This window comes from Chaetodon auriga, chromosome 9, assembly GCF_051107435.1.
Source record: "Chaetodon auriga isolate fChaAug3 chromosome 9, fChaAug3.hap1, whole genome shotgun sequence".
Classification (NCBI taxonomy): Eukaryota; Metazoa; Chordata; class Actinopteri; order Chaetodontiformes; family Chaetodontidae; genus Chaetodon; species Chaetodon auriga.
This window is the reverse complement of record NC_135082.1, coordinates 9,614,572-9,637,246: the sequence shown is the minus strand read 5'-3', so window position 1 is coordinate 9,637,246 and position 22,675 is coordinate 9,614,572. Positions and strand designations below refer to the sequence as shown.

The following is a 22,675-nucleotide window of genomic DNA, read 5'->3' as shown; positions in this document are numbered from 1 at the left end:
GGCAAAATCCATTTAACCACATTTTACAGCTGGAGTCAGAAAATCTCACACATGTCACAGTAGCTGATAAAATTATGTTGAGTAAGTTTATTGACCTTTAAGAGAGGGTCCAGGATCTCCACGACCCTAAAATGAATTACACATCCACATAGAAATCAACAAAATCTTTATGCAGTCCACATTAGCTCCAATTTATTCCTTGACAAATTGACAATTTGTTCTGAAGCCATCCTCAATATATTACCCTGTATCCTAGTTAAGTCAAAACAGCCATATTTAATTAGTAGTAGTTTGTTTGTTTGTTTTTTCATTCTTTTTTTAATATTAGATCAAATATATTTCTAGATTTTTTTATGTTCATTTATAGCTCTGATAGCCAAATATCGATGATTTGTGGGTCACTAAACCTGTCAATCAATCAATCAATCAATCAATCACGTGTCTGTGTGTGACCTGTTCATGACAATGTGCTTTGTCAAAAAGGACATTTGAGGCATCTCAGAACCAGGACGCCTCTCCACACTTCTCCGTTGCGAGGCCATAACCTTCTCTCACTTCCCTTTTATTTCACCAAATCCCTTCTTTTGGCATCTCATGAAACACAACCCATCTGTGTGTGGCTGTGCTGTTCGCTCAAGTCAAACAGTCAAATGAGCGTGGAGATGAAGGCTATTTGATATGGTTTGTCAGTGTGGTGCGTCTCAGTGTGTCTGTGGTGCTGGGTTCAAATAGCTCATTTGAATTTGTGAGCTCCACGAGAATTAGAGAAAGCACTCAACCTCCCTACACCCTAAATATCCAGCCTCAATACCCTTTTTTGCTTTTTAAATCAGCTTTTACAAACACCCTCCACTGCTCCTTCCATTCATCCATCCATCTTTCCCCTCAGAACTCGGGGTTTCTGTGATTTCAGTGGCGCAGAATAGATGTTATGCCCACAATCAGTCGCTTGGAATATGTAGCCATGCCAGAGCGAAGCATACTCTTAACACACTGTACATCAGCACAAATTCAAACAACAGCAGTGTTGTTTTTGCCATACTGAGCAAAGGATTTTACCCTCTTCTTGTCACATCAGCTACAGTATAATGCATGTGTGGCTTGCTTTGTTTTCCATTGTAGTTAAATTCAACAGTGTGAAAAACCTCCAAAGTCACTTTTGGGAAGGAAAACATCTGCTAAATGGTCACATCTCGCTCTCAGAACCATAGCTGAACCAGGCTTTACCTGGTGTGCGCCTCAGCGACGATGCGTGTGCCTCGCGCCTGTGTGTGTGTGTGTGTGTGTGTGTTTGGCAGTGCAGAAACCCTGGCTAACCCCCTCTGTGCTTCCCAATGTCCTGTCTCTGAAGAGCTATGACCATTAAGCAGCTGTTCACTTCTAAAGCCACAGAAAAAATGAGAGAGCTGCGAGAATGCAAATGAGTCTCGGTATGCGCCAAAACTTCTCCAGAGGGACACACTGTTAGGTCAGAGACACACAGAGGCACATACAGTACAGGACATGCTCTGGCATATGCACAACACACACTCACAGCTGTATGTATGCACACACGTGCAGATAGGTTAGACTTCGTTTATGTAGTGCAAGGATTCTCTTGAGTATCAAATGATCTTGCTGTAACTACATTTCTCTTGGAATTGGAAAGCTGAGGCTTTAGAGTCCAATACATCTGATTAAACAGACTCCAGGTACAGACCTCTACTGTAACTACCTGTCTCAAGCAACACCTTCCTATTTGTGTTACAGTGTGATATAGTGCCTCTCTTATATTCTAATTGTTTGGTACACAATCTATTAGGATGTGAGTGTTACTATAAAGAAGAGGATCACGCTGTGCACCAAATCAAGGACATTGTTCTAAGGACACTTCAGAGTTGTTCATGAAGCGGCTCCTTTGTGTGGCTGTCTGTGGTGCTGAAACCAGTCTTGAAGGTGAAGGGAGGACAGAGAGTTGGGGGGGGGGGATGTTGGGGAGTGTGCACGATTTATTTTTTTTTTGTCATGAACAGCAAGCCAAGCACACGCTCTGTTGATCTCTCTGGGCTTGAATGAGTCGTCTGCTGAATGAGTGTAAAAGTGTCGACAAACGGCTGAAAATGTCGACAAAGAAACACCAACAAAGCGCTCGTAGGTTTCCAGCTCAGGTCGTGGCGATGTGCATTCCTCCAATGCTTGCCTGCTTTTCCCTGAGATGTGATTAGTGTATAGCAGAGTCAGCCTCTGGGTAATGAGAATATATGGTGAAGGGTATAAAGCATCTGATGTTTTTTTTTTTTCTTTTTTGTGCCCTAGTTTCATTTGCACTCACACTTACAGCAGGCCGACACTAGTCATTCACTTTGTGGTATTTGTGTGTGTGGATGTTGGCGTCTGTGTGTACAGGTGTGTGCGTGTGTACTCCTTGTGCTCCCTCCCTAATAAGAGCTTAACCTTATTAATCACATTAGTGTGCTGAGGGTGGCTCTGGCGACACTCACACATGCTTGCGCAGACACACCGACACACACTCAGACATGCGCACACAGGCAGAGGCATGTCAATCTGTCATTAGTTAATAGCTCATTAGCACAAGGTGATTAATTACTCTGGCAGGGTGTGGGCTTGACAAGGATGGGGGGAAGAAGGAGGACGGAAAAGGACCATTGAGACAACAAGGCTGTTCGCTGAGGGAAAGGAGAGTTAAGCGGGAAGGGGTGAAAAAATTGTAACCTCCTCTTTCTTCTCGTAGAGGAGGTTTCACCACTATCGATTCTGGGTTCGGAAGCCTATTGCAAGGGCCACTCATGCATGTGTGTGCGCATACGTGTGTGTACTGTATGCCTTCTCCTGGAGGTGTTTTGCTGGACTGCGTTTTTTTTTTTTTTTCCTGTGTCTCACGGGGATCAGCTGTAAAGGTTAACTAGTCTTTTCTTAAGCTTTCAGCCTCATGACAAATGACCATGTTCAACCCACGGGGGCACCTTATAGCGCACCTTCTCTCTCCCATCTATTCCCCTCCCTCTCTCCAGTCTCTCTCCCCTTCACTGGCTCTCCCTTGGTGTTTCAGTTCAGGAGGCAGGTAGAAGGAGGATAAACTGGAGGGGGTAGGTGGATGGGAACAGGCGAAGGTAAGGGGGGAAAGAACAAAAAACTGTCACTGAGCGAAGAAAGAGATTCTGAGGCGAAGAGACATGGGAAACAAAAATGGTCAAATATCATGCTAGGGGTGTATAAATCAGCAGCTTGCAATTCAAACTGGCTCCTTAGAGTTTCAGAAACCCAAAATTAACCTAAAAGTGTGATGATGAGATGAAGAAAATACTAATACATAAGTAAAGGTTTTACTTCTCATATTGGTACATTACCCATGCTCACCTTCGTCTCTATGACCTTTCCATGTGCTCTCTTTCTTGTTCTTTCCTCTTCTTCTTCTCCTCTTTACATCCTCCCAGCATCATGCCCTCCATACCAGAGCTTAGCAGACAGACTCCCCAGTGAATCACGCTGAGTGGGAGCTTCTGTGTAGCCCACATATACATTTAATATATATGGTTATACAGATATGCCAGGTATAATGATGCTGAATGGCATTGATAAATAACCTGCACGAGAAAACGTATCACTTTGGGTTCACGTGTGTGTGTATACACTTGTATATGCGCGTGTGTGTGTGTGTGTGTGTGTACGTGCGCATGATGGAGTATTACAAGGTGTTGTCAAGAAAGCAATTTGTTTCTGTCTCAGATGGGTTTTTTTATCATGACAAATTGACGCGAACCTCATCTAGAAATCCAGCGTCTCCTCCCGCGCTCCCGCTGATTCTACCTGGGCCGCACTCTCAACTTTAATATGATGAAGTCATAGCCGCCCCCTGCCACCCCGCCACCCTCTGCTGTAAATCGAGCCTCAACACCTGTGTATGAAAGTGCGGGTGCGTCAAGGGACCGTATACCTGCCCGTGCGGCGCTCTTTATCTGCGAATACATATGTGTGAGCACGTGCGTCCGTGCTCACACATTGCAAACGCGTGTGTGCGCGCCGGGGTGCAGCGGCACATTGTGTGCATCCGCGACTCGTTGAGGATGATAGATGGCGTCTGAGAATGTCACATGAAGAGGTAGAAAATGAGGCTGACAGCGGCCCTCTGGAGTGGTGGCTCGGGGGTTGGCCTTTACCGCTCATCTCCTCCCTGTTCGCGACGGTACACGCCACACCACACACACCTGCGCTGTGTCACACATATAGCCTTGTCTCTGAACAGCGGTTCCATACTTGCAGTTCAGTGGCTGTGTGAGTGTGTGTGTCGCTCTGAGATCACTGCCTCTTATCTCTGGTCAGTATTCTCCTCCTATGACTTCTAGCAACCTTCACTATCCACCCTTGTTTCATAATGTGTTAAAAAAAAAAAAAAAATTATATTCCAGGCTTTCTTTTCATTAACTCACTTAAGTCTCATTCTCCTCAGTCATTTTGAATTATATCTAAATGTACACTAAATGATGAACAGCTTCGGGGATGCAGGCCTATCTAGATGCATAATGTCCAATAAGTGACTTAAGCGATGTGTCAAATGCGCGCTGAATGTTGATCAATGTGTCCACTAATGTGGGATTATGTTAATATTTCAACATGCTGATGAGCCACAGATGACCTCAGCCTGGTGGTTATAGGTGACATGATGTCTGCCCTCTGCTGGGCGCTGTGAGGACCTTCGCTCACCTGGTAACCTGCCACCTGAGCTGATGACTGGAGAGAAGTGCACCTTTATATTTTCATTTAGCTTGCCTGACATGTGCTATCTCCAGTTTATCTATGTCTCTCTGTCAGAGGACAAAATCACCCCTCATGTATCTCCAAATGAGAAAAGAAATCTTCTTTCATTCAATCTTTCGTTTGATGGTATGTGAGGTCGACATTCGGTTTCAGGGCAAGAGGCTGTTTCCGTGGCTGCCAGCCTCCTGCTTTGTTTGACATTGTTCTTTCCCGATTTAGGGGCATTATGTGAATGTGAGCGTGCCCATGTGAGATCTGACATATTCCTGGCTTCATCGCCGCAGTGTCCTCTGCCCTTCCTCCGTCCCTCCCACTTCGCCTCTCTGCTTCACCGCCTTGTCTTTTCTCCTTCTACCCTCTTTCCTCTCCGTCCACCTTGCCCCCTCCCCTCCTCTCCTCTCGCCACCCATTCCCTCATATCTCCTATGTCTCATTTTATCCTTTTCTCCTCTCTCTCTCTCTATCCCCTTAGCCTTTCATGTGCATGCTTTGTCACATTCCCATGATTCTGTCACTCTTTCACTCTCTAGCGCTCGTGGGCTCCATCGCTTTCTCCCGCCCTTGTTGCCACCTCCTCCTCCTCCTTCTATCTACCACTACGCTCTCCCTCTTTCACTGTCTCACCCCTACCCCTTTTTCTCTCTCCCTTTGGCTCATTCGTTAGCTCCCGCCGTCATCTTTCCTCCCCCTCCATCCCGGTGGTGTGGCGCTGCTGGTAGAGAGAGAAAGCGAGAGAGAGAGAGAGGAGGAGGAGGAGGAGGAGGAGAGAGAGAAAGCGTGTCTGTGTGTGTGTGCGTGTGTGTTGAGTCTGCTCTCAGTCTCAGCTGTGGGCAGATGGAGGATGGAGCCGCAGCCACATCTCTCCTTCTCTTCTGCTCTGCCTGCCACAGGCTGAACGGCACTCTCTTCTTCACTCTCAGTATCTCCTCGTTCACCCGTTCCCCTGTGCCTGAGCTGGCCTTGATGTGTGACGGATTGAGCAAAAAAAAGGACTGAGGACTAGAAACAGGAGCGAGACAAAAAAGACCTGCAGTCTCCTGGAAAAAGAGGGAAAGCAGTGCAGGGCATTGCGCTCATCCTTTTTCCCTCCGGTGTTTTGGTGTGTGGCGTTCTTCTCTGCAGTGCAACAGCTACACGTGCGCAAGTGTGTCAATCCACACTCCGTGAGGGTGTGTGTGTGTGTGTCGGTGCTCCTGCTCTATCTTCCTCTCTCTCTCTCTCTCTCTCTCTCTCTCTCTCTCTCTCTCTCTCTCTCTCTCTCTCTCTCTCCTCCTGTGCGGTGCTCCGGCACTCAGCTAGCGGATTGTGCTTCACAGAGCACACTGCAAACAGGCGGAGAGGAGAGAAGAAAGGGAAACAAGAGTGAGGACGAACACAAGCGAGGGAGAGAGACGACAGGCAGCAAGGACTTTGTCAAAAGGGAGAAAACAGGGCGCGAAAGATTGAGAATCAAGAAAAGAGGACTCTTAAGGGAGCGGAGAGGAGTGGAGTGTGGAGGAGAGGAGATAAGGGTAGAGGGTTAATCAGAAACAGAGGCAAGTACGGAGCGATGCATCACTCAGGCAACACAGGAAGAACCAAGACCCTCTCTCATGAGACAGGTAAGCCCCTCGAACACTTCTTTGTCACTACAGCAGTCAGATGGCGTTGTGCTACATTCTCTCCAGACAACAGTGTGAGGAACAATAGAACATCGCTGTAACTTGACTGTAGCCAATCTCTGTTTCTTCTGCTGTAGATGAGCAGACACACACAGACGTGCACACACACACATTCGAGCTCGAAAAGAAAACCATCTTGAATTATTTCTCATTTATTCAACCTATGCATCTCAGATTCTAATGCCTCGCTGTAATGTAGGTTATATACACATACCTTGGAGTGAGTGTGTGTGTGTGTGTGTGTGTGTGTGTGTGTGTGTGTGTATGCGTGTGTGTGTGAGAATGTGTGTACGGGGTGGAGGCGGTGGCAGTGATCAAACGGCATACATCTGAATAGAACTTGGCTTTGATGTGCGCTTGAAGTTATGATTGGCGTCTGCGAATGCCAGTATGTGCTGTTCATATACGATTCTGCATACGCGCGTGTGTCCGTTTGTGTTTATTGGTCTTTGATTTGAAGTTGGTGCGTACGTAAGTGCGCCCTTGTGTGTCAGCCCCCAGCTTTCTGGTGAGCACATTCCAGTTGATGGTAATTACAGTGATTGACAGGTGGCTGATGGCAAGAAATGGACGGGACGCGCGTTGCCCCTGTTCCACTCCAATCTATAATTTATTCATGCGTGTCGTTCCTCAATATTTACAAGGTTATTTCGAGATATTTGCCTTTCTAATTCAATGCTGATTAATTGATTGAATATTTAGATGTGATGTGGATTTGATTTAAAAATCAAAATGGTCTGATTTGTTGTGAACTCTGTGTGTGAATGTGCAGGTTATTTGCGAGCAGCAGGGGTTGTGTTGTTTGACAGAAGAGTTTGACCTCAGGGAAAAGGTTAAACGTGTCTACGGCATTTCTCTGCATCCCTGTCTATGTGTGGATTTGTGCTTGTGGCATATAATAGTTGTTTGATTGCTTTGTGGGTGTGAGGGAATTGCTAGCACTCGTCAAGCTAATCAAACAGTTCCCACAGACAATCACAACATGGCACACACCCCTCTCAGCAGCTCCGACACATCTGCCTCCTATCTGAACAAACATTATGAATTTACAAGCGAGATAGTCATAATATGGTTTTTTTCTTTCTTTTTTTTTTGTTCCTTTTCTTATTTTTATTTTTTACCAAATCATAGAGGCAACATTGTTTAAGGAAATACAGGCCTGTCGCAAAGCTCACACACTCAAGCTCCATGAACCACCCTCATGCATACACACACACACACACACACGCACACACACACACACATTCACACACATATATACATACAGAGACACACAAACATACAAAGACACCCCTCGACACATACACACACCCACATCTGTTACACGGATCCGGCCCAGCGGTGGATAAATGTGCCTTTCTGATTGCTGCCACAGACAGGACGTGATTGGCATGGCAGACCAGGGAATTAGCCATGGTTTCCATGGTGACTAATTAGGAGGGTCCTGACTGGTGGGTTTATGAAGACAGATGACAGATTGGTGGTTCACTTCCTGCTTTACGGGGCGGGTGGTCCATTGGCTAGTGGGACCCCCTGCCATCTGAAACAGACAGGCCCTCTACAGGCCACCTCACACGTGTTCAGCTGTCACCAAACATGCAAATTATGAAATGAAATTAAATGTTATCCAGAGCCAGCAGACACTTTGGAATCCTGGGATTCATTTTCATGCGATGCTGTGAAACACCGTGTGCGCGTCTCACTGAACGCACACGTTTGTTGTAAATTGTACCTTTGCTTGAACAGACCGATTAATTGATAGAAAGTCTGTTGTTTCCACATTGTAGTAGCCGCCGCTTCACACAGTAAACACCACATGTGCTCGGCTGTAGGCTAAAAACCACACTAGACGTATGCATATTTAGAGATTCATTCAGGAGACACCCATTTTATGTGACAATAAACAAGTCAGACGGGCACACACACTCACGCTGATTATGCAGCTATAGGGCATGTGAGAGAGAAATAGGTGTGATTGGGTCCATCTGTGGCAGAGAAAGAGGGAGAGAGAGACGGAGAGAGCTCCATCTGTGGACACCTGCCCTTCCTCCAGGCTACCGTCCCTTTTCTCTGAACTGCCAACAAGATCTGTGGTTGCACAGGTGCGCGTGTCTGTGTGTTTTCACAAATCCAGGGAGGGCCTGGGTGCTTTTTTCAAACGTCTGAATCTTGTTGTGAAGAATATTTCACAGTGAGTCTGGCTGATTTGAGCCCCCCCCCCCACCCCACTGAATAATGTGTGAATGTAAATGTCACTTGTCCTCTCATCTCGTATTTGGTTTTATCTTTAGGCTAAGATCTGTCAGTAATTCATCTTTTTCTTTTTTAATCTTCACTTAGTGCTCTTTTCCAGCGCAAGCATTTTGACGTGCTCTAGCAGAAAAAGCACATGTGTAATGGTCTAATTAATGACATTATGTTTTGTACTGGTTTACTGGGACATCGTTAATGTTATTAGTTACACCTGTGCTATTTCTGTTGAGACTAATTAAAATGTATGGCATGGGAAAGGTCCATTAGATCTATCAGATTGTATGTTCTGTGGATGTAAAAGCATAATGCTCAAGGGGGCACAAGCCAGATTTTTTCCTTTTCTTTTCTTTTCTTTTTTCTTTTTTTTTTTAACCTACAACCAATAACATGCTACTTCTACCAAGTGAGACTCACTGTGCCATGAATAATTGATGCTCCTGGACACAAGCAATCCAGCCTACAACACACTGTTGGACACCTTAAAAACACACTGCCAGAAAAATTGGTGATAACAGGTAGAAGAGCGCAAGCCTTCCCTTTCCTTTCATTCAGCTATCCGTCCTGCCTGGCTCTCTCTCTCCCCCTCTCCCTCTCTCTCTCTCTCAGTCAGGCACCAGCTCCACCTAATGGCCTCTACAGGTACTGAGGCCCACACTGACATTCACACACACACACACACACACACACACACACACTGACACACACTGACACGCACACACGCGCTTTGATTAAAATGGCTGGAGCGCGATTCCATTTTCACCACGATGAGCGAGGTAGTTAGAAAGCCACTGAGATAATGGCTGTGTTTTTTCTGTTTTTTTTTTTTTTTTTTGGGGGGGGGGGGGGGGTTCCGACGCTATTTATTGGAATACGACCCCTCCACCCAGGGAGCAAGGCGGAGGGGAGAAGAGGACACAAAGGGAGAGGTGATTGGAAGAGGCACAGAGTGGAAGAGAGAAAAAAAAAATAGCAAAGCGATTGAAGAAGACGTGCGTGTCACGGCTAAACAAATAAGCATGTGTGGGAACAGATGGTAATAAAGTTCTCTGTTACAAGACTAGTGGCTCGTACGCACACACACACACACACATGTCGACGCACACAGACCCACACATGCACAGCTTGATTATGAGGAGTATTGGGCCGTGAGTCATTAAGACTTTGCCTCAGTGAAGCTGACTCGAAAGTGAGCAACGACAGTCATCTACAAAGGCCGGTCACTCGCAGTCATCTCTCTTTCTCCCGTCCCTCTCTTTACTCCGTCCATCTGTCTCTGTCTGCCTCGCTCCCTCTCCCTCTTTGTTTCCACCTATTTTGGCCTCTTTTCTGACTCCTCTATTCTCTCCACCCACTGCTTTTCTCCTTCTTTCTCCATCATCTTCTTTCTTTGCTTCGCTTTCTCTATTTCCCTCTCTCTCTGTTCCCCTCCTGCTTTAGGAAAATGAGTTTTTCTCTGCTTTCAGTTTTCCATCCAGTGTTCTTTAAGCCAAAATGCATGTGTGTGTGTGTATATATTTGTGTGTGTGTGTGTGTGTGTCGATGTGTGAGGGCAATGTGTCCTCAATCTCAGTGAAAGCATTTGTTTCCCTCTGCCAGTGGAGATAGATTATGTATTTCACTCCTTTTCCTCGCATTGGGTTTTTTTTTCTCTCTCCATCACACGTTTTGTCCTCCCCACTCAAGGTCAGTTGGAAGATTGCTTTCAGCCCCCTGTGTCCTCCCCGACGCACCATGCTTTATTGCATGTATGGCCGTCAGCGCCTGTGCGTTTGTGTATAATGTGAGAGGTTTGACGGCTTTGTGTGCATGTTTGAGAATCACGATAAAAGGGGGGGGTTTGTGTTTTTTGTATTGTTCAATCTGTCCCGTCTCTCATCAGGTAGGCGCTTGTGTGTGGCTGTGTTTGTGCGTGTGTGCGCCACGCTGATGGAAAAGCAGTCAGCCGGCAGTCAATCTCAGTTTTCGAGTGCTTTTTGAAGAAACAGAAATGGAAAAGGAAAGGAAATCGTTAAGATTAACACGGCTGATATTAAAATGTTAGGATCTTAGACTGTTTTTTATTGAACTGACTTTAAAAGTAAAATGTTTCAAAAAGGTTTCCTCGCAAATTTTATGGATGCATTTTCCTACGTAAATATTTAATGCACTTATTGATTTCCAGTGTGTGTGTGTGTGTGTGTGTGTGTGTGTGTGTGTGTCTGCTATAGAGTGTGTGGCTGGTTTTTGTATGGACGGTTGGAGGTATTAATTTTCACAGTGGTGATTTGGGTGAGTAAAAGGCTGGCAAGCTAACTGGTGTTCTCAGCATGCTTTTGAGTGTGTGTGTGTGCGAGTGTGTGTGTGGGCGTGCGTGCGTGTGTGTGTGATCAGCGAGCTGGCTGGTTTTGTGCTTCACTACCCTGGCTGCTCATCCATGTGTACCATCTGCATGTGGCGCTGCCATGTGTGTCACCTATACCCCAACACATCCCACTCCTCTCATATCTCTAACCAGCCCTCCTTCCACACCTGACGCTGTCTAGTCATTGTCCTCTTATCTCCACCTCTTTCTGCTTCCATTTAAAAAGCTTATTTATAAAAAGGAAAAGGAAACAAAAGCCGACATCGCAGTTAATTGAAATCCTTTCACTTACTTTACGCCGAATATTAAAAAAGAAGATGAATATTTTTACATAGTTATTCATCATCTTCATTCACCTTTTAATTTTCCTCTGAGCAAGAAGCCATCATATTCTCAATCAGCTGCGCAGGATGCAGTGTTATTCCATTTGTTAGCTATGCAACGCTAACACTCTAAGTGATCGATCTGTGCCAGAGCTAACTATGTGACAGATGAAAGTGTCACAATTACAGTCATGCTGAAGTGACAAATTGATCCCAGCATTTCTGCTGGAAAGGGGGTTTTGTCTTCGAGTTGCCATCGTTCATCTACACAGCCTCATTATACCCTCTGGGGTAGCAGCGACAGCGGTGACTCATTGGCTTATCACGTCGTTGTTTGTAAACTCGAAACCCGACTAACCATTCTCCATTCCATTCTTCATCTTATCTAATGTCCCCCATTTCTCTGCTATCTCTGCCTCTCTGCTGCTGCTACCTCACATCCATATTTCCTCCTTCACAGCACCACCCTTCATCTTTAATATCCTTCTCCCCAAAACACTGACTCCAGCTTTCTGAACTCTTCACCCCTTCCTTTGTTCTCCCTCCTGCAGCTCTTCCTCCCTTCTACTGAACACTCTCCTCAGGTCCGTGTTATTAACATAAAAAAGGAGGAGAGACTCCCTTTCCTCCAGCCCCAGACTGTGAGTCAGTCTGCCCCGCCAGCTACTTGCTGCCTCCCCGGCTGTCACGACGCGACAGATGTGAAACCGATTTTAAGGGATGGGGTGAGGACAATGGCTCACACGTTAGAGAGCTTGCATCCGGCAGTTTCAAAGAGCAGGGCTTCTGCTGAAGACAGTCAGGTAGCTGTGCTGCTTCTGGAGCGAAAATAGGTCAAGTATAGGATTGATACACATGCACAGAATGGGAGTTGTTTTTGGGAAGCAACAGTGGAAATGCTTTTGTGCGGCGAAGATCTGTCCTTGTGCGGTTGCGTCTCTGCCTTTGCTGTGTCAGGACATACCTTATAGCAGTGATACACAACCAGGGGTGCTTGTGCTGCAGGGGGTAGCCTACTTCTGCAGCTGCTAGGGGCGCATGAAAAGAAAGTGGAGTCGCTAATAACTATGAGTAGCTAATTTGAAAAAGGAAGATAGGCCTGTTGTGTTTTGATTAAAAAGAATTATCCATGCTATTGAGTCTGCCGCCATAATGGTGTTTATTAAGAAGGCATAAAAAATATTTAACACACGTGCATAGAGGACGAACCAGTTAGCTAAAAATGAGTGGTTGAAATGGATAAGAAAAAATTATGCATAAACTGTAAAAATGGTTACCTGAAAGTAATGGATAAATGATGAAAGTTAGCTAGCTAAAAGTAATGAATAAATGATGAAATAGATAGCTAAAAATAATGGATAAATGATGGAAAAGCTAGGTAAAATAAAACATTTAAATGATGAATCGCTGAAAGTATAAATAAATACGAAACATAATTGTTAAATGGTTGAAATGATTTGCTTAATGGATTTAAACAGTTGGAATATTTAGCTGATGTATGAATTGTCTAAATGTCCAGCTTCTGCTAATCCAAGTGGTCCTGGTGCAGATGACCAAACCAGCCTAAAATTGTCCATTTTATAAATAATGTATGAAAACATTATTTTTTCAGAGAATTACAATTGTTCAATGACATCCAGTTGAAATTCAAGTGAACGCAGCCTACTTCACGAAGAGGTATTTGAGTTCATCTGACAGGGCAGAGGAGGTATGTCAGACAAAAAAAGTATATTCATAAAGAAGTATATTCATTCTCTGCTGTCACATTCATTTTTAAGAAAGATATTATCGATTATATGTGTCCTTTTAAATCACAGCAAGGACTTCGAGCCTCACTTCATGCAGACAGTAATGCATTATCGAGTTAGTTTTATTACTTTCGAATTACTTTGATGAACAGACTGAGATGACTGTTCCGAAAAAGGTACATTAGCCGTCCATCAATTTTGTGAGGTGGTTGACACATTCGACTAAAATGTTTTTTCACTTTTCCCTCAATTAACTCGTAATGTGCTCGCTTCCACGAGGAGATGATTAAACAGAGAAACATCACATCCTTTTTTTTTTCCGTTTGAGTGCTCAGTCACAGTGTAGGCCTATTTACAGCTCAGTAGGGATTTGCTCAGTAGATACTACAGTACAGCATCTTCAATTTAAACCGTAGACTCCGAAAAGCTCGTAAAGGTCACTTCACAATGCTTGATACTTCAATCATTGTACCATTTTGGAACTCAATATCTATGACAAAGTTACACAACCTTTTTCCTGTGCATTACCGGACTTAATCTCTCTTTCTCTCGTCTTAATTCACAGGTTGGAATACATAAACACACACACACACACACACTCGCTCACCAGATAGTGGCTCCAGCTTCCGCACTAAGTAGAAGGTGTGTTTTGAGGAGACAGGGCGCTGTGACCTTGCCGTAGGGATGATGACAAAGTGAAACTCAGTCTTTACGTGTGTGTGTGTGTGTGTGTGTGTGTGTGTGTGTGTGTGTGTGTGTGTGTGTGCGCGCTCCTAATGACCAATGCTTAAGGGGGCTGATGAGTGGAGATGGGCCATACAGCAGAGCAGAGGGGGCCGGGAAATGATTCCATAGATCATTCTTGATCACCTAAACAATGTCACACAGCACATTCATCTCTCTGTATGTTTGCCTCGCTCTCTCTCTGTCTCCTTCTCTCTCTTTGTCTCTCATATTGACACATATTGTGACTCTCACCTCTTGTCTCTCTAACCTTTTCCTGTGTCTGTGTGGGTGTGTGTGTCTGTGTGTGTGTGTGGGGGGGGGCTCTCAGACTCATGCTGCAGTGATGGCACTGGCCAAATGCCAGCTCTTGCACAGTTCCATTAGCATTGCGAGGGCTGGCCGTAGATTGCTATTGATTGACTTTAGCCTCTATTCATAGGCTCTTCAGCCAGGAGCGCACATACACATGGAGACACAAGTGCACCACAATCTAGAATATGTGAAACATGGGAGAAATTAGAAGGATTTTATTTGTATCCATCGACCGCTAATGTGATTGACGTCCGGTTCCATATTCCGTCATTTACATTTTAAAAATATTACAACAGTACATAAGATGACTCACCGACTACTGCTCATAATTTATGTTGCTTCGGAGAAACTAAAAAAAGCATCAGATTTGACTCATGATTGGTTGTTGCACTGGCTTATGCACGCTGCGCGCACTTGCTGGCTTTGGCGGGGACTTGAGGACGCCAAGCTTGTCGATGGCTGAGCTTTGGATTTTAAACAAATCAATGCCAAGTGACTGGACCCGGGAGCCACTTGTTAATGAGAACCACTGCTCAGAGATCTCCATACTCCCTCTGTCTGCCCTCCTCCCTCTGCCTGTTTCTCACCCGCTGCTCCGTCTCTATCTCTCACACTGTTTTTATTTTCCATCACTCTCATTTCTCTCACCTTTTGCCCTTCGCCCACCAGAGAATCCACAGATGTGCACATACACACACACACACCTCAAACTTTTTTCTTTTTTTTTTCCTTAAGATATTCTTAGACAGCCCAATGTCAGACCCTATAGTGACATTCCACATAGGCTCTGCTTGTTCAATCTGTCAGTGTCAAAGCAGAGAAAACTGCAGCCTTCAACAGTATGTCTCCACTATTAAGAACATAATGAAAGAGGATTCATTAAAACTGTCACTTAAAGCAGATTTACCATTAACAGAAACACGTACTGTACATGGAGGTGTGTGCAATCCCTCCAACTGCTGCAGCTATTGTTCAACATTATGTGTGTGCATGTACAAATAGGTATGCAGGCTCCTGTGTGTGTGTGTGTGTGTGTGTGTGTGTGTGTGTGTGTGTGTGTGTGTGTGTGTGTGAACACGTTGAGGGGATTAAGGATGTAATGCAGGATTATCCAGCAGGTAGACTTCCCACTTCTTCTGCCGAGGAGGAGATGGAGAGGCAGAGAGGATGGAGAGGAGGAGGAGATGGAGAGATGGAGAGAAGCAGAGAAAAGAAAGGAGAGAGAGCGGGGAAAGAGTTAAAGGAGTAAGAGAAGAAGTTTACCTACATAGCATAATGCACGTAAAAACTGTTTAAAAGGAATTCAAAGTGAGGAATTAAAGACAGATATTTCCATAGGATATTGGGGAAAGATATTTAAGATGAGCATTTCAAAGTCAATCACAATAAGAAGAATATTATCCTCGTATACATGCATAGAAGTTTATACCTCATTTGGTAATTTGCTCCACAACCGCATAGTGGCTACATGATCATTCACTAATCTTTGTTCTTACTAGGAACAGCAAACAAACCAGCTCCAGATGATCTGAGAGCTCGAGCAGCCTCATATCGCACAAGCAAGTCAGCAATTTATCTTGGGCCCAAGTGATTTAATGATTTATTGACAAGATGCAATGCTTTTTTTCTACTCTGTGACACACTGGAAGGCAATGCAATGTCTGAGGAACAGGTGGAGAGGTGTGAAGAAGAAAGAGGAACACAAATATGCAAATATACCTGGTGAGAGAGAGTGGCACGAATGTCTGCTCCACAGAGAGAGGGAGGGAGAGAGGGAGTGAGGGAAACTGAAGGAGAAAGGGAATAAGAGTTACAGTGCAGGAGAGGCAATGGTGGAGGATAATGGTTTTGTACTTTCCAGGTGAGGCACAAAACGTTGACTTCCCAGATGCAGTAATGGAAGCAAATCATTTCTCCACCTTGTGTGTTTGTATATTTCTGTCAGCAAATCAGTTTCCTCTATTTTGTCAGCACTCTCAACATTGTTAACTGCACACATCACAGTTTGAGTGTAACGACACATACTGAAATATAATGAGACTTGAGTCATTGCCATTGCACAGTTCAAAGACTTTTTTTTTTTTTTTTTTTGTAGTGCTGCACACTGCTTCAAGGTCCCCACTGCCTTTGCTCGCCAACAATTGCCGAGTGTTAAATAATACATAAGACGTAAGAACAACGTGAGCAAAGGAAGCCGTGTTCCCTGGTCAAAGTCCATATAGAGGCGATCTCACACACTCACTCACTCACTCATAGCACCATCCAGGGGGCTACAGGGTCTATCTGTAGCATTTGTAATTGTTTCGGGCTAATCCTGGTTTTAATATGTCTCTCACAGCAGGGAGGCCTTCACGCTTAATAGACACCGTGGATTTGTTTAATTATGTGTGTGGGTGTGTGTATGTGTGTGGGTGTAGGTGTGTGTGTGTGTGTGTGTGTGTGTGTGTGTGTGTGTGTGCATTTCTGTGCGAGCATCGTGTGTTTAGGAAAGAGGGGGTGAAAGTGAGGGTGTTTGAGTAATTGAGCGCCACTTTCATTACAGTTTGTTTTACAATCTGTGCAGATGTAATGCAACGAATCTAAAAAAGTATAAGAGCGCATGAGAGCCGGAAAGAACACATAGAGGCGTAGAGAGCATCTGTGCGTATAGACGCAATGCTCACACATAGCCGATGTATGCACACACACACACGCACACACACACACACACACACACACACACACACACACAGATCCAGCAAGTGAACCCTTGGCAGTGCTTCTCCAGTCTGTTTGAAGTAGTGTCTCAAGGGAGGCTATAGGACTGTGGCAGTGTTTCACCCACTCAAACACACACTGGCTTCCAGGGAGAGAGGGATTGCAGAGAGAAAAGCGAAAAGACAGACAGAGGAGACAGTAGGAGGAGTGCTTCTCCTCAAACACACTCCAGCTCGTCTCATCCCTATCTCTCGGTCTCTCGCCGCTCCCCTTGCAGACATGGAGCGCTCGGAGAACAGGTTGAGGTTGTTTACAGCCACACTTTTCTTTTTTTTTTTTTTCTTTTTTCCTTTCCCCCGGTGCTCATGCGCTCATATCTCCCTCTATCATGCTCACGCAGACCGGGTGAGATTGAAACAGCGCGCTGGGGACACAGCAACACAGCAAGGATATTACCCAGGCTGCATCGGCATCAGAAAGAGGACTTGTCGTTTCATTTTGTCGTGGTCTCAATTATAATAGGCGACCGGAAGGAGACGACTTCGACCGCCGGGGCTGAACGCAGACACCAAAGCCTCCTGATAAAAGCCACCCCTCAAGAATATTTTACAAGCACAGCGAGGGCTCTCTGCCTGAGCATTGCGCCTCTCTGTCTCTTTTGTTAGCTGCGTGACCCGATCAAGGCCGCACAAATTTAAAGCACCACTTGCCAATTTCAGGCCCTCTAAACTCATCTTTGAGAACAAACAAACAATACAAGCAAATAAGGTGTGGAATAAATAACGTGGGGAAATCAAAACAGGCGAGAGTGACGGGCGCGAGAAACGTATCAAAGGTTTTCTTTTTTTTTTTCCAGGGAAGACTTAAAAAAGCAGCTCATTTTAATGTTTCTGTTTTTCCAGCCTCAGCCAGGAACAAGCCTCATGTTTTCTTAAAACAATGGGTGCACACACACACACGCATAAAAAATTACAGATGCACAAAACAATCCCGCTTAAAGACGGTGCTGCGATGCTGCCAATCTGCAAAGCTATTGTGCTATTTTGTTCCTGGCTCTGCTGTTTGTTTGCCTCTTGTTTTTCATACAATTCCCCCTAAAACCTGTAATTTTATAGCGCCTCATGCACGAGCGCAGGTACGTGGACGAGGTGCCGCATTCGGCCGCGTCTATTATTTCTTCTCATCCTTCTTTCTTACTCATTTCTCCAGACCTTCCCCCGGTGTCCCCTGATGCAACAAAAGCAGCTAATGGAGAAGGAATGTACCTACACACAGGCACAGATGGAGAGGCAGAGAGAGCGAGAGAGGGCGAGGGACACAGAGGCACACAGGCATAAAAGAGAGGGAGAGAGCCATGCAGAAACAGAAGGATAGAAACAGGAGGGGAGGCACAGCGTTGTATGGTGGAGTGGAAAAGAGCGTAAAAGCTCTCAGTCATGTTGCCAATGTAACACCCTTGTTCCACGTGTTTATCCACGGCTTCTTCTCCGAGTTGTAAAGTACCTCACAACTTAAACAAAACACCAACTCAGCGTAAGTCTGTGTGCGCGCGAGTTGTGCCGCACACACGCACATGCACATTTGTGGATACACTTGGGCTGCGTGTAACATTTTCTCTTCATGTGCTGATTATTGTTTTTCAATCCATATGAGCCATTTAGTCTATAAAATGTCCAAAAATAGCGAAAAAGGCACAGGACAATATTTAATTTACAACCTTTTCTCATATACATTTTTCATTGATTTCAGCTTAATATTTAACATGAGTGCATATGCACATGTGTAAGTGGGAGGAAGAGTGGAAAATAAAATCACAATGCGGAAAATAATGCTGTCTTAAGCTCCCCATCCTCATCGGCTCATGTCCCCTTTGAGTCCCTGTTTCTTTTCCACATGTCACTTTTCTCAGGTGGTGCAGGCTCACACTTAAAACTAACAGCATGAAGATGGACACAGGTTCATTACAATACTGAATATAAAGGAGCTATAATAAGAATGATAAATGCAATTTTCTGAGCTTAAATTATAATATGTAGGCATGTAATAGCTTGATTATTTTAATCTATTTTCTGTAATATCTGAAGTCTATTTTAAATGATGTCCACTTAAATTAAGTACTTTTATCATGCTGCTGTATGTAGATAATTACAGTCTCGCAGCATGAGGTCACGGATACGTTACAGAATGCAGGATGAAGTTATTCCAAAGTAAAATGTGGAGCTTCTTTTGGAACGAGTGACATCTCCGCTGCTTGCCTCTCCGACCTTGACTTTGTCTCCACCCCTCTCCTGTCCTTCACCTTCTCTCCTCTTCTTCTTCTTCATCCTCTCACTCTCCCCTCCAGTTCTAGAGGCTTTTTTTTTCATCTCCACTTAGCTTTTAGTGCTCTTCTGTGCCCCACTCAAGGGGAATCCACCTCTTTCCAGACACAGCCTTATTTTAGCAACACAAGGTGGTCCTTGGAGAGCACTGTCAGACCTCATACACTGCACCGTCTGCTGCTCTGTTTATTTGTGTGTGTAGGTGTAGGTGTAGGTGTGTGTGTGTGTCTTGTATGTCCACAGTTTACATTGTTTCAGGACTGACAGGACATGCAATGTCATCAAGAAAACATCCTCAGAAGATGTCTGGATTTTCTGTCTTTCTTATTCTTTCTTTATTTCTCTCTCTCTCTTTTCTTGAAGTGGCCACAGCTCGAGATGAATTATTAATGAGATAGGGAATTGTCGTTCTACCTCAGATCTCCTACCACTTCTTACATGAAAGAGGTGAGCAAGAGCAGGGAAAGTCACTGAAGGAAGGCAAGCATGAGATACAATCATTTTCAGTTTGAAATTCAGTGGCCATCAAGGAAGTTGTGTGATTCGTAGCTAGCAGCTCTCTCTGTCTGCGCTCGTGTACTGTGTGTGTGTGTGTGTGCGTGTGTGTGCGTGTGTGTGTGTGGAGACTCTTACTGCCATTTAAATGTTCATCATTTTTCTCACTACTCCCTCCCCTGGCCAAAAACTAATCAGCCATCCTCCTTCCATTCATCCTCCCTCTCTCCCTCGCTCCGTTGTGGCTCCTCAGATCACCAGGTATGGTAGCATTCAGCTAGCTGTGCAGTGGTGCAGTGAAAATGAGCAGGAAAGACAGAACGTCTTCAGAAGCGTCACTGCGGGCCAAATGCCTTATTATGTCAGATTTACAAATTCCCCATTCCCGAGTCGCAGGAAAAAGTGACCTACATAACTACAGACCAGAAAAAAAAAACACCAATGGCCCAATTCTCCTCTCCTCTCCTCTTCTCCACTCCACTCGCTCGTTCTCTCTATCTCGGCCGCTCCCTTTCTAGCTGCTCTCTTTCTCTCTCATTTCGTCACCCCTCGTTTATCTCTATCCTCTCCCCGACAGACAGTGGCTTGGTGAGTTATCACCCCTCATTCAGATGAGAGGAATGGCGTGTATGAAGATCTTCTTTTTTTTTTCTTTTTTTTTTTATGCATGAGTGTGTGCTTGCCCGGCGTGTGCACATACTGTATGTGTGTTATATGGTTGATGCTGCTAAAATGGTATGGTCGACAGAGGGGGTGGTAAGGTGATCCAACCAACCTGCTACTAGGTAAACACCATCTGTTCACACAAAATCTGCCCCCCACCCCCCCCAACCTCCCGCCCCAGACACCACGACTAGAATAGAGTGATCCAATCGCACCTCTCCTCACACACTTCTGCCATGCCAGGTTCACACCAAGGTGTGTTTTGTGTGTGTGTGCCAGTGATTATAATAGATAATGGCAGAATTGTTGGCTTACATTTCACATTTTGAGGTGTTGCTCTTTTACATTTTACAGTATGAAACATGCACAGCAAACATATTTTTCTCCTCCTGACTTCCTCTCATCTTCTCATCCTCTCTTCCTTTCTCCGTCTTATCTCTCTGTCTGTCTGTGCTGTCAGTCTGTCCATCTGTCTTCTTTCTCCCACTCCCTCCCCTCAGCCTGCGGTAGAATCGAGTCAAATCAATCAATTCAGGTTTCCTGGGCAGAGCAGTGGTGTGGCAAGAAATTGACCTTTCGTTTCAGTGTGTTTGTGTGTGTGAGTGTGTGTTTGCACACCAAGCAGAGGGAAGCAGTTAGGGCTAAGTCGCTATCTGCCTCAGAGCTGATGGTGCCATCCAGTGTGGCGGTGCCCCCAGCTAGCCACTGAGGATCATACACACACACACAAATGCACACGCAAACACACACAGTTTTCCACCGTCAGCTATAGCCGATATGACAAGTACATGGACTGTGGACACAGCATTAGCGAGGCTCTGTGTCTTTTTATAGCTTTTATGCTAAGCAGCATGCCATTGCAGGCTTTCCATTTTTGCCCGACTGGGTATTGAGTGTATTGAGTGAGTGAGTTAGCCTGGGTTAAGTGGCTGTGCTTAAGGGCACAACAGCACTGCTGCGATCACTGGCTGCTCCCGTACAGCATTTTGAACAAGCCCTGCAAAATGAGATGAAGGGCTCATGAAAACACACACACTCACACTCACACACACACACACACACACACAGTTGAAGAGGGGAACGGACGGTGTGCGGGGAAGAGATGTTTGATTTTCTGTCATCCCTTTGTTTTTGCTAGATTGTCAATTTGTATTTCTCTCATTTCTTCTCCTTTTCTCCCACACTCTCACTTTATAGATCCCCCCCCCCCATACACACACTCACACATGCACGCGCACACACACACACTCACAAAGAGTGCCAGATGTGTGCTGACACACCCCATCTATCCAGAAGGTGGGGGTTTAATAGAGATTTATAATGATTATCTAGAGACTGAGGAAGAATGTATCGTCGCTGCTTAAAAATCTACTGATATAGATGGACAGAGTGAGACGAAGATGGCAAAGGCACAGATTTCAGTGGAGGATACATTTGGGGAGTGCTTTAAGTGCATGCATTTTGTGTGTGCGTGTGTATGTGTGTGTGTGTGCTGCAGGCTAGGTCACATAAACAAAGCTGAAAATCTGAGGGTTCAAAGCTGCTGGGGCTATAACCTGAGGGCGTTATACCGAAAAGAAATCCACTGCATGTGTCTGTGCACTCTTTTATGTGTGCCGCTCAGTGTGTGAATGTGTGTGTGTGTGTGTGTGTCTGGATGCTTCACTAAGACTACCCACTACTTACTTGCTCCATGTAGCCTCCATAATATCATGATAATGCACAGTGATTCCTCCACTCCTGGACCCGGCGCGCTCTCCAGAGATTTTTCTGTGGAGGATATCTTGGCCGACTCGAGCCTTCCACTCCTCCGCCGTTGTCTGTCCTCATCCCGCTGTTCTGCACTAAAACAGCTCATAATTATTGTCTTAGCATCCTTCATGTATAATTTATCACCCATTTAAGAGCGGAGGTGCATGCAATTAAATCTAGAGGGAGCGCCTGGCTTTCCAAATCTCCCCTTCCTCTCTCCCTTTCATACCCCCCCACCACCACCACCACCACATGCGCAGGAGCTTTCAGTCACATCCTTTTACTCTCTGTGTTATTCCTTTATACTGCGCCGTTGTGCATCCCGCTTCTTCCTGTCTCTTTCACTCAGTTTTCGAGTCCATTCTGCCTTCCCTCTCCTGCTCCCTCTCCTTAATATCTAAATATGTGTTGGAAATTGGATAAATCATGCAGAGGTGTTCTTGTTCTCTCTCTCTCTGTATCCATTTTCTTTTCATCCTTCACTCTTTTCTCCCTTATTCCCTCCCTCCCATAGAGGAAGGAGAGGAGAGGAGAGGAGAGGAGAGGCGCAGAGTAATTGGATTCCCCCTAATAGCGAGGGTAATGTTGACAGTACATAAATCCTGCCACTGAAATAGCGCCTCGTTTA

At 45.1% G+C, this 22,675-nt stretch overlaps 1 protein-coding gene across 7 annotated transcripts in view; it reads left to right on the top strand.

The window, feature by feature from the left end:
- tenm2a (teneurin transmembrane protein 2a) overlaps nt 1-22,675 on the top strand; it is a 202,793-nt gene that overhangs the window by 91,228 nt on the left and 88,890 nt on the right. For 4 of the 7 annotated variants that reach the window (XM_076739131.1, XM_076739129.1, XM_076739128.1 and 1 more), the window contains exon 1: nt 5,548-6,356. The exons of 2 other annotated variants lie outside the window; for them this stretch is intronic. In XM_076739131.1, coding sequence (XP_076595246.1) covers nt 6,305-6,356 — 52 coding nt within the window. In that variant the 5' untranslated portion in view covers nt 5,548-6,304. Of the gene's footprint in view, nt 1-5,547; nt 6,357-22,675 lie in introns of those variants that run through there. One more of the 7 variants, XM_076739132.1, reaches the window with a different exon arrangement.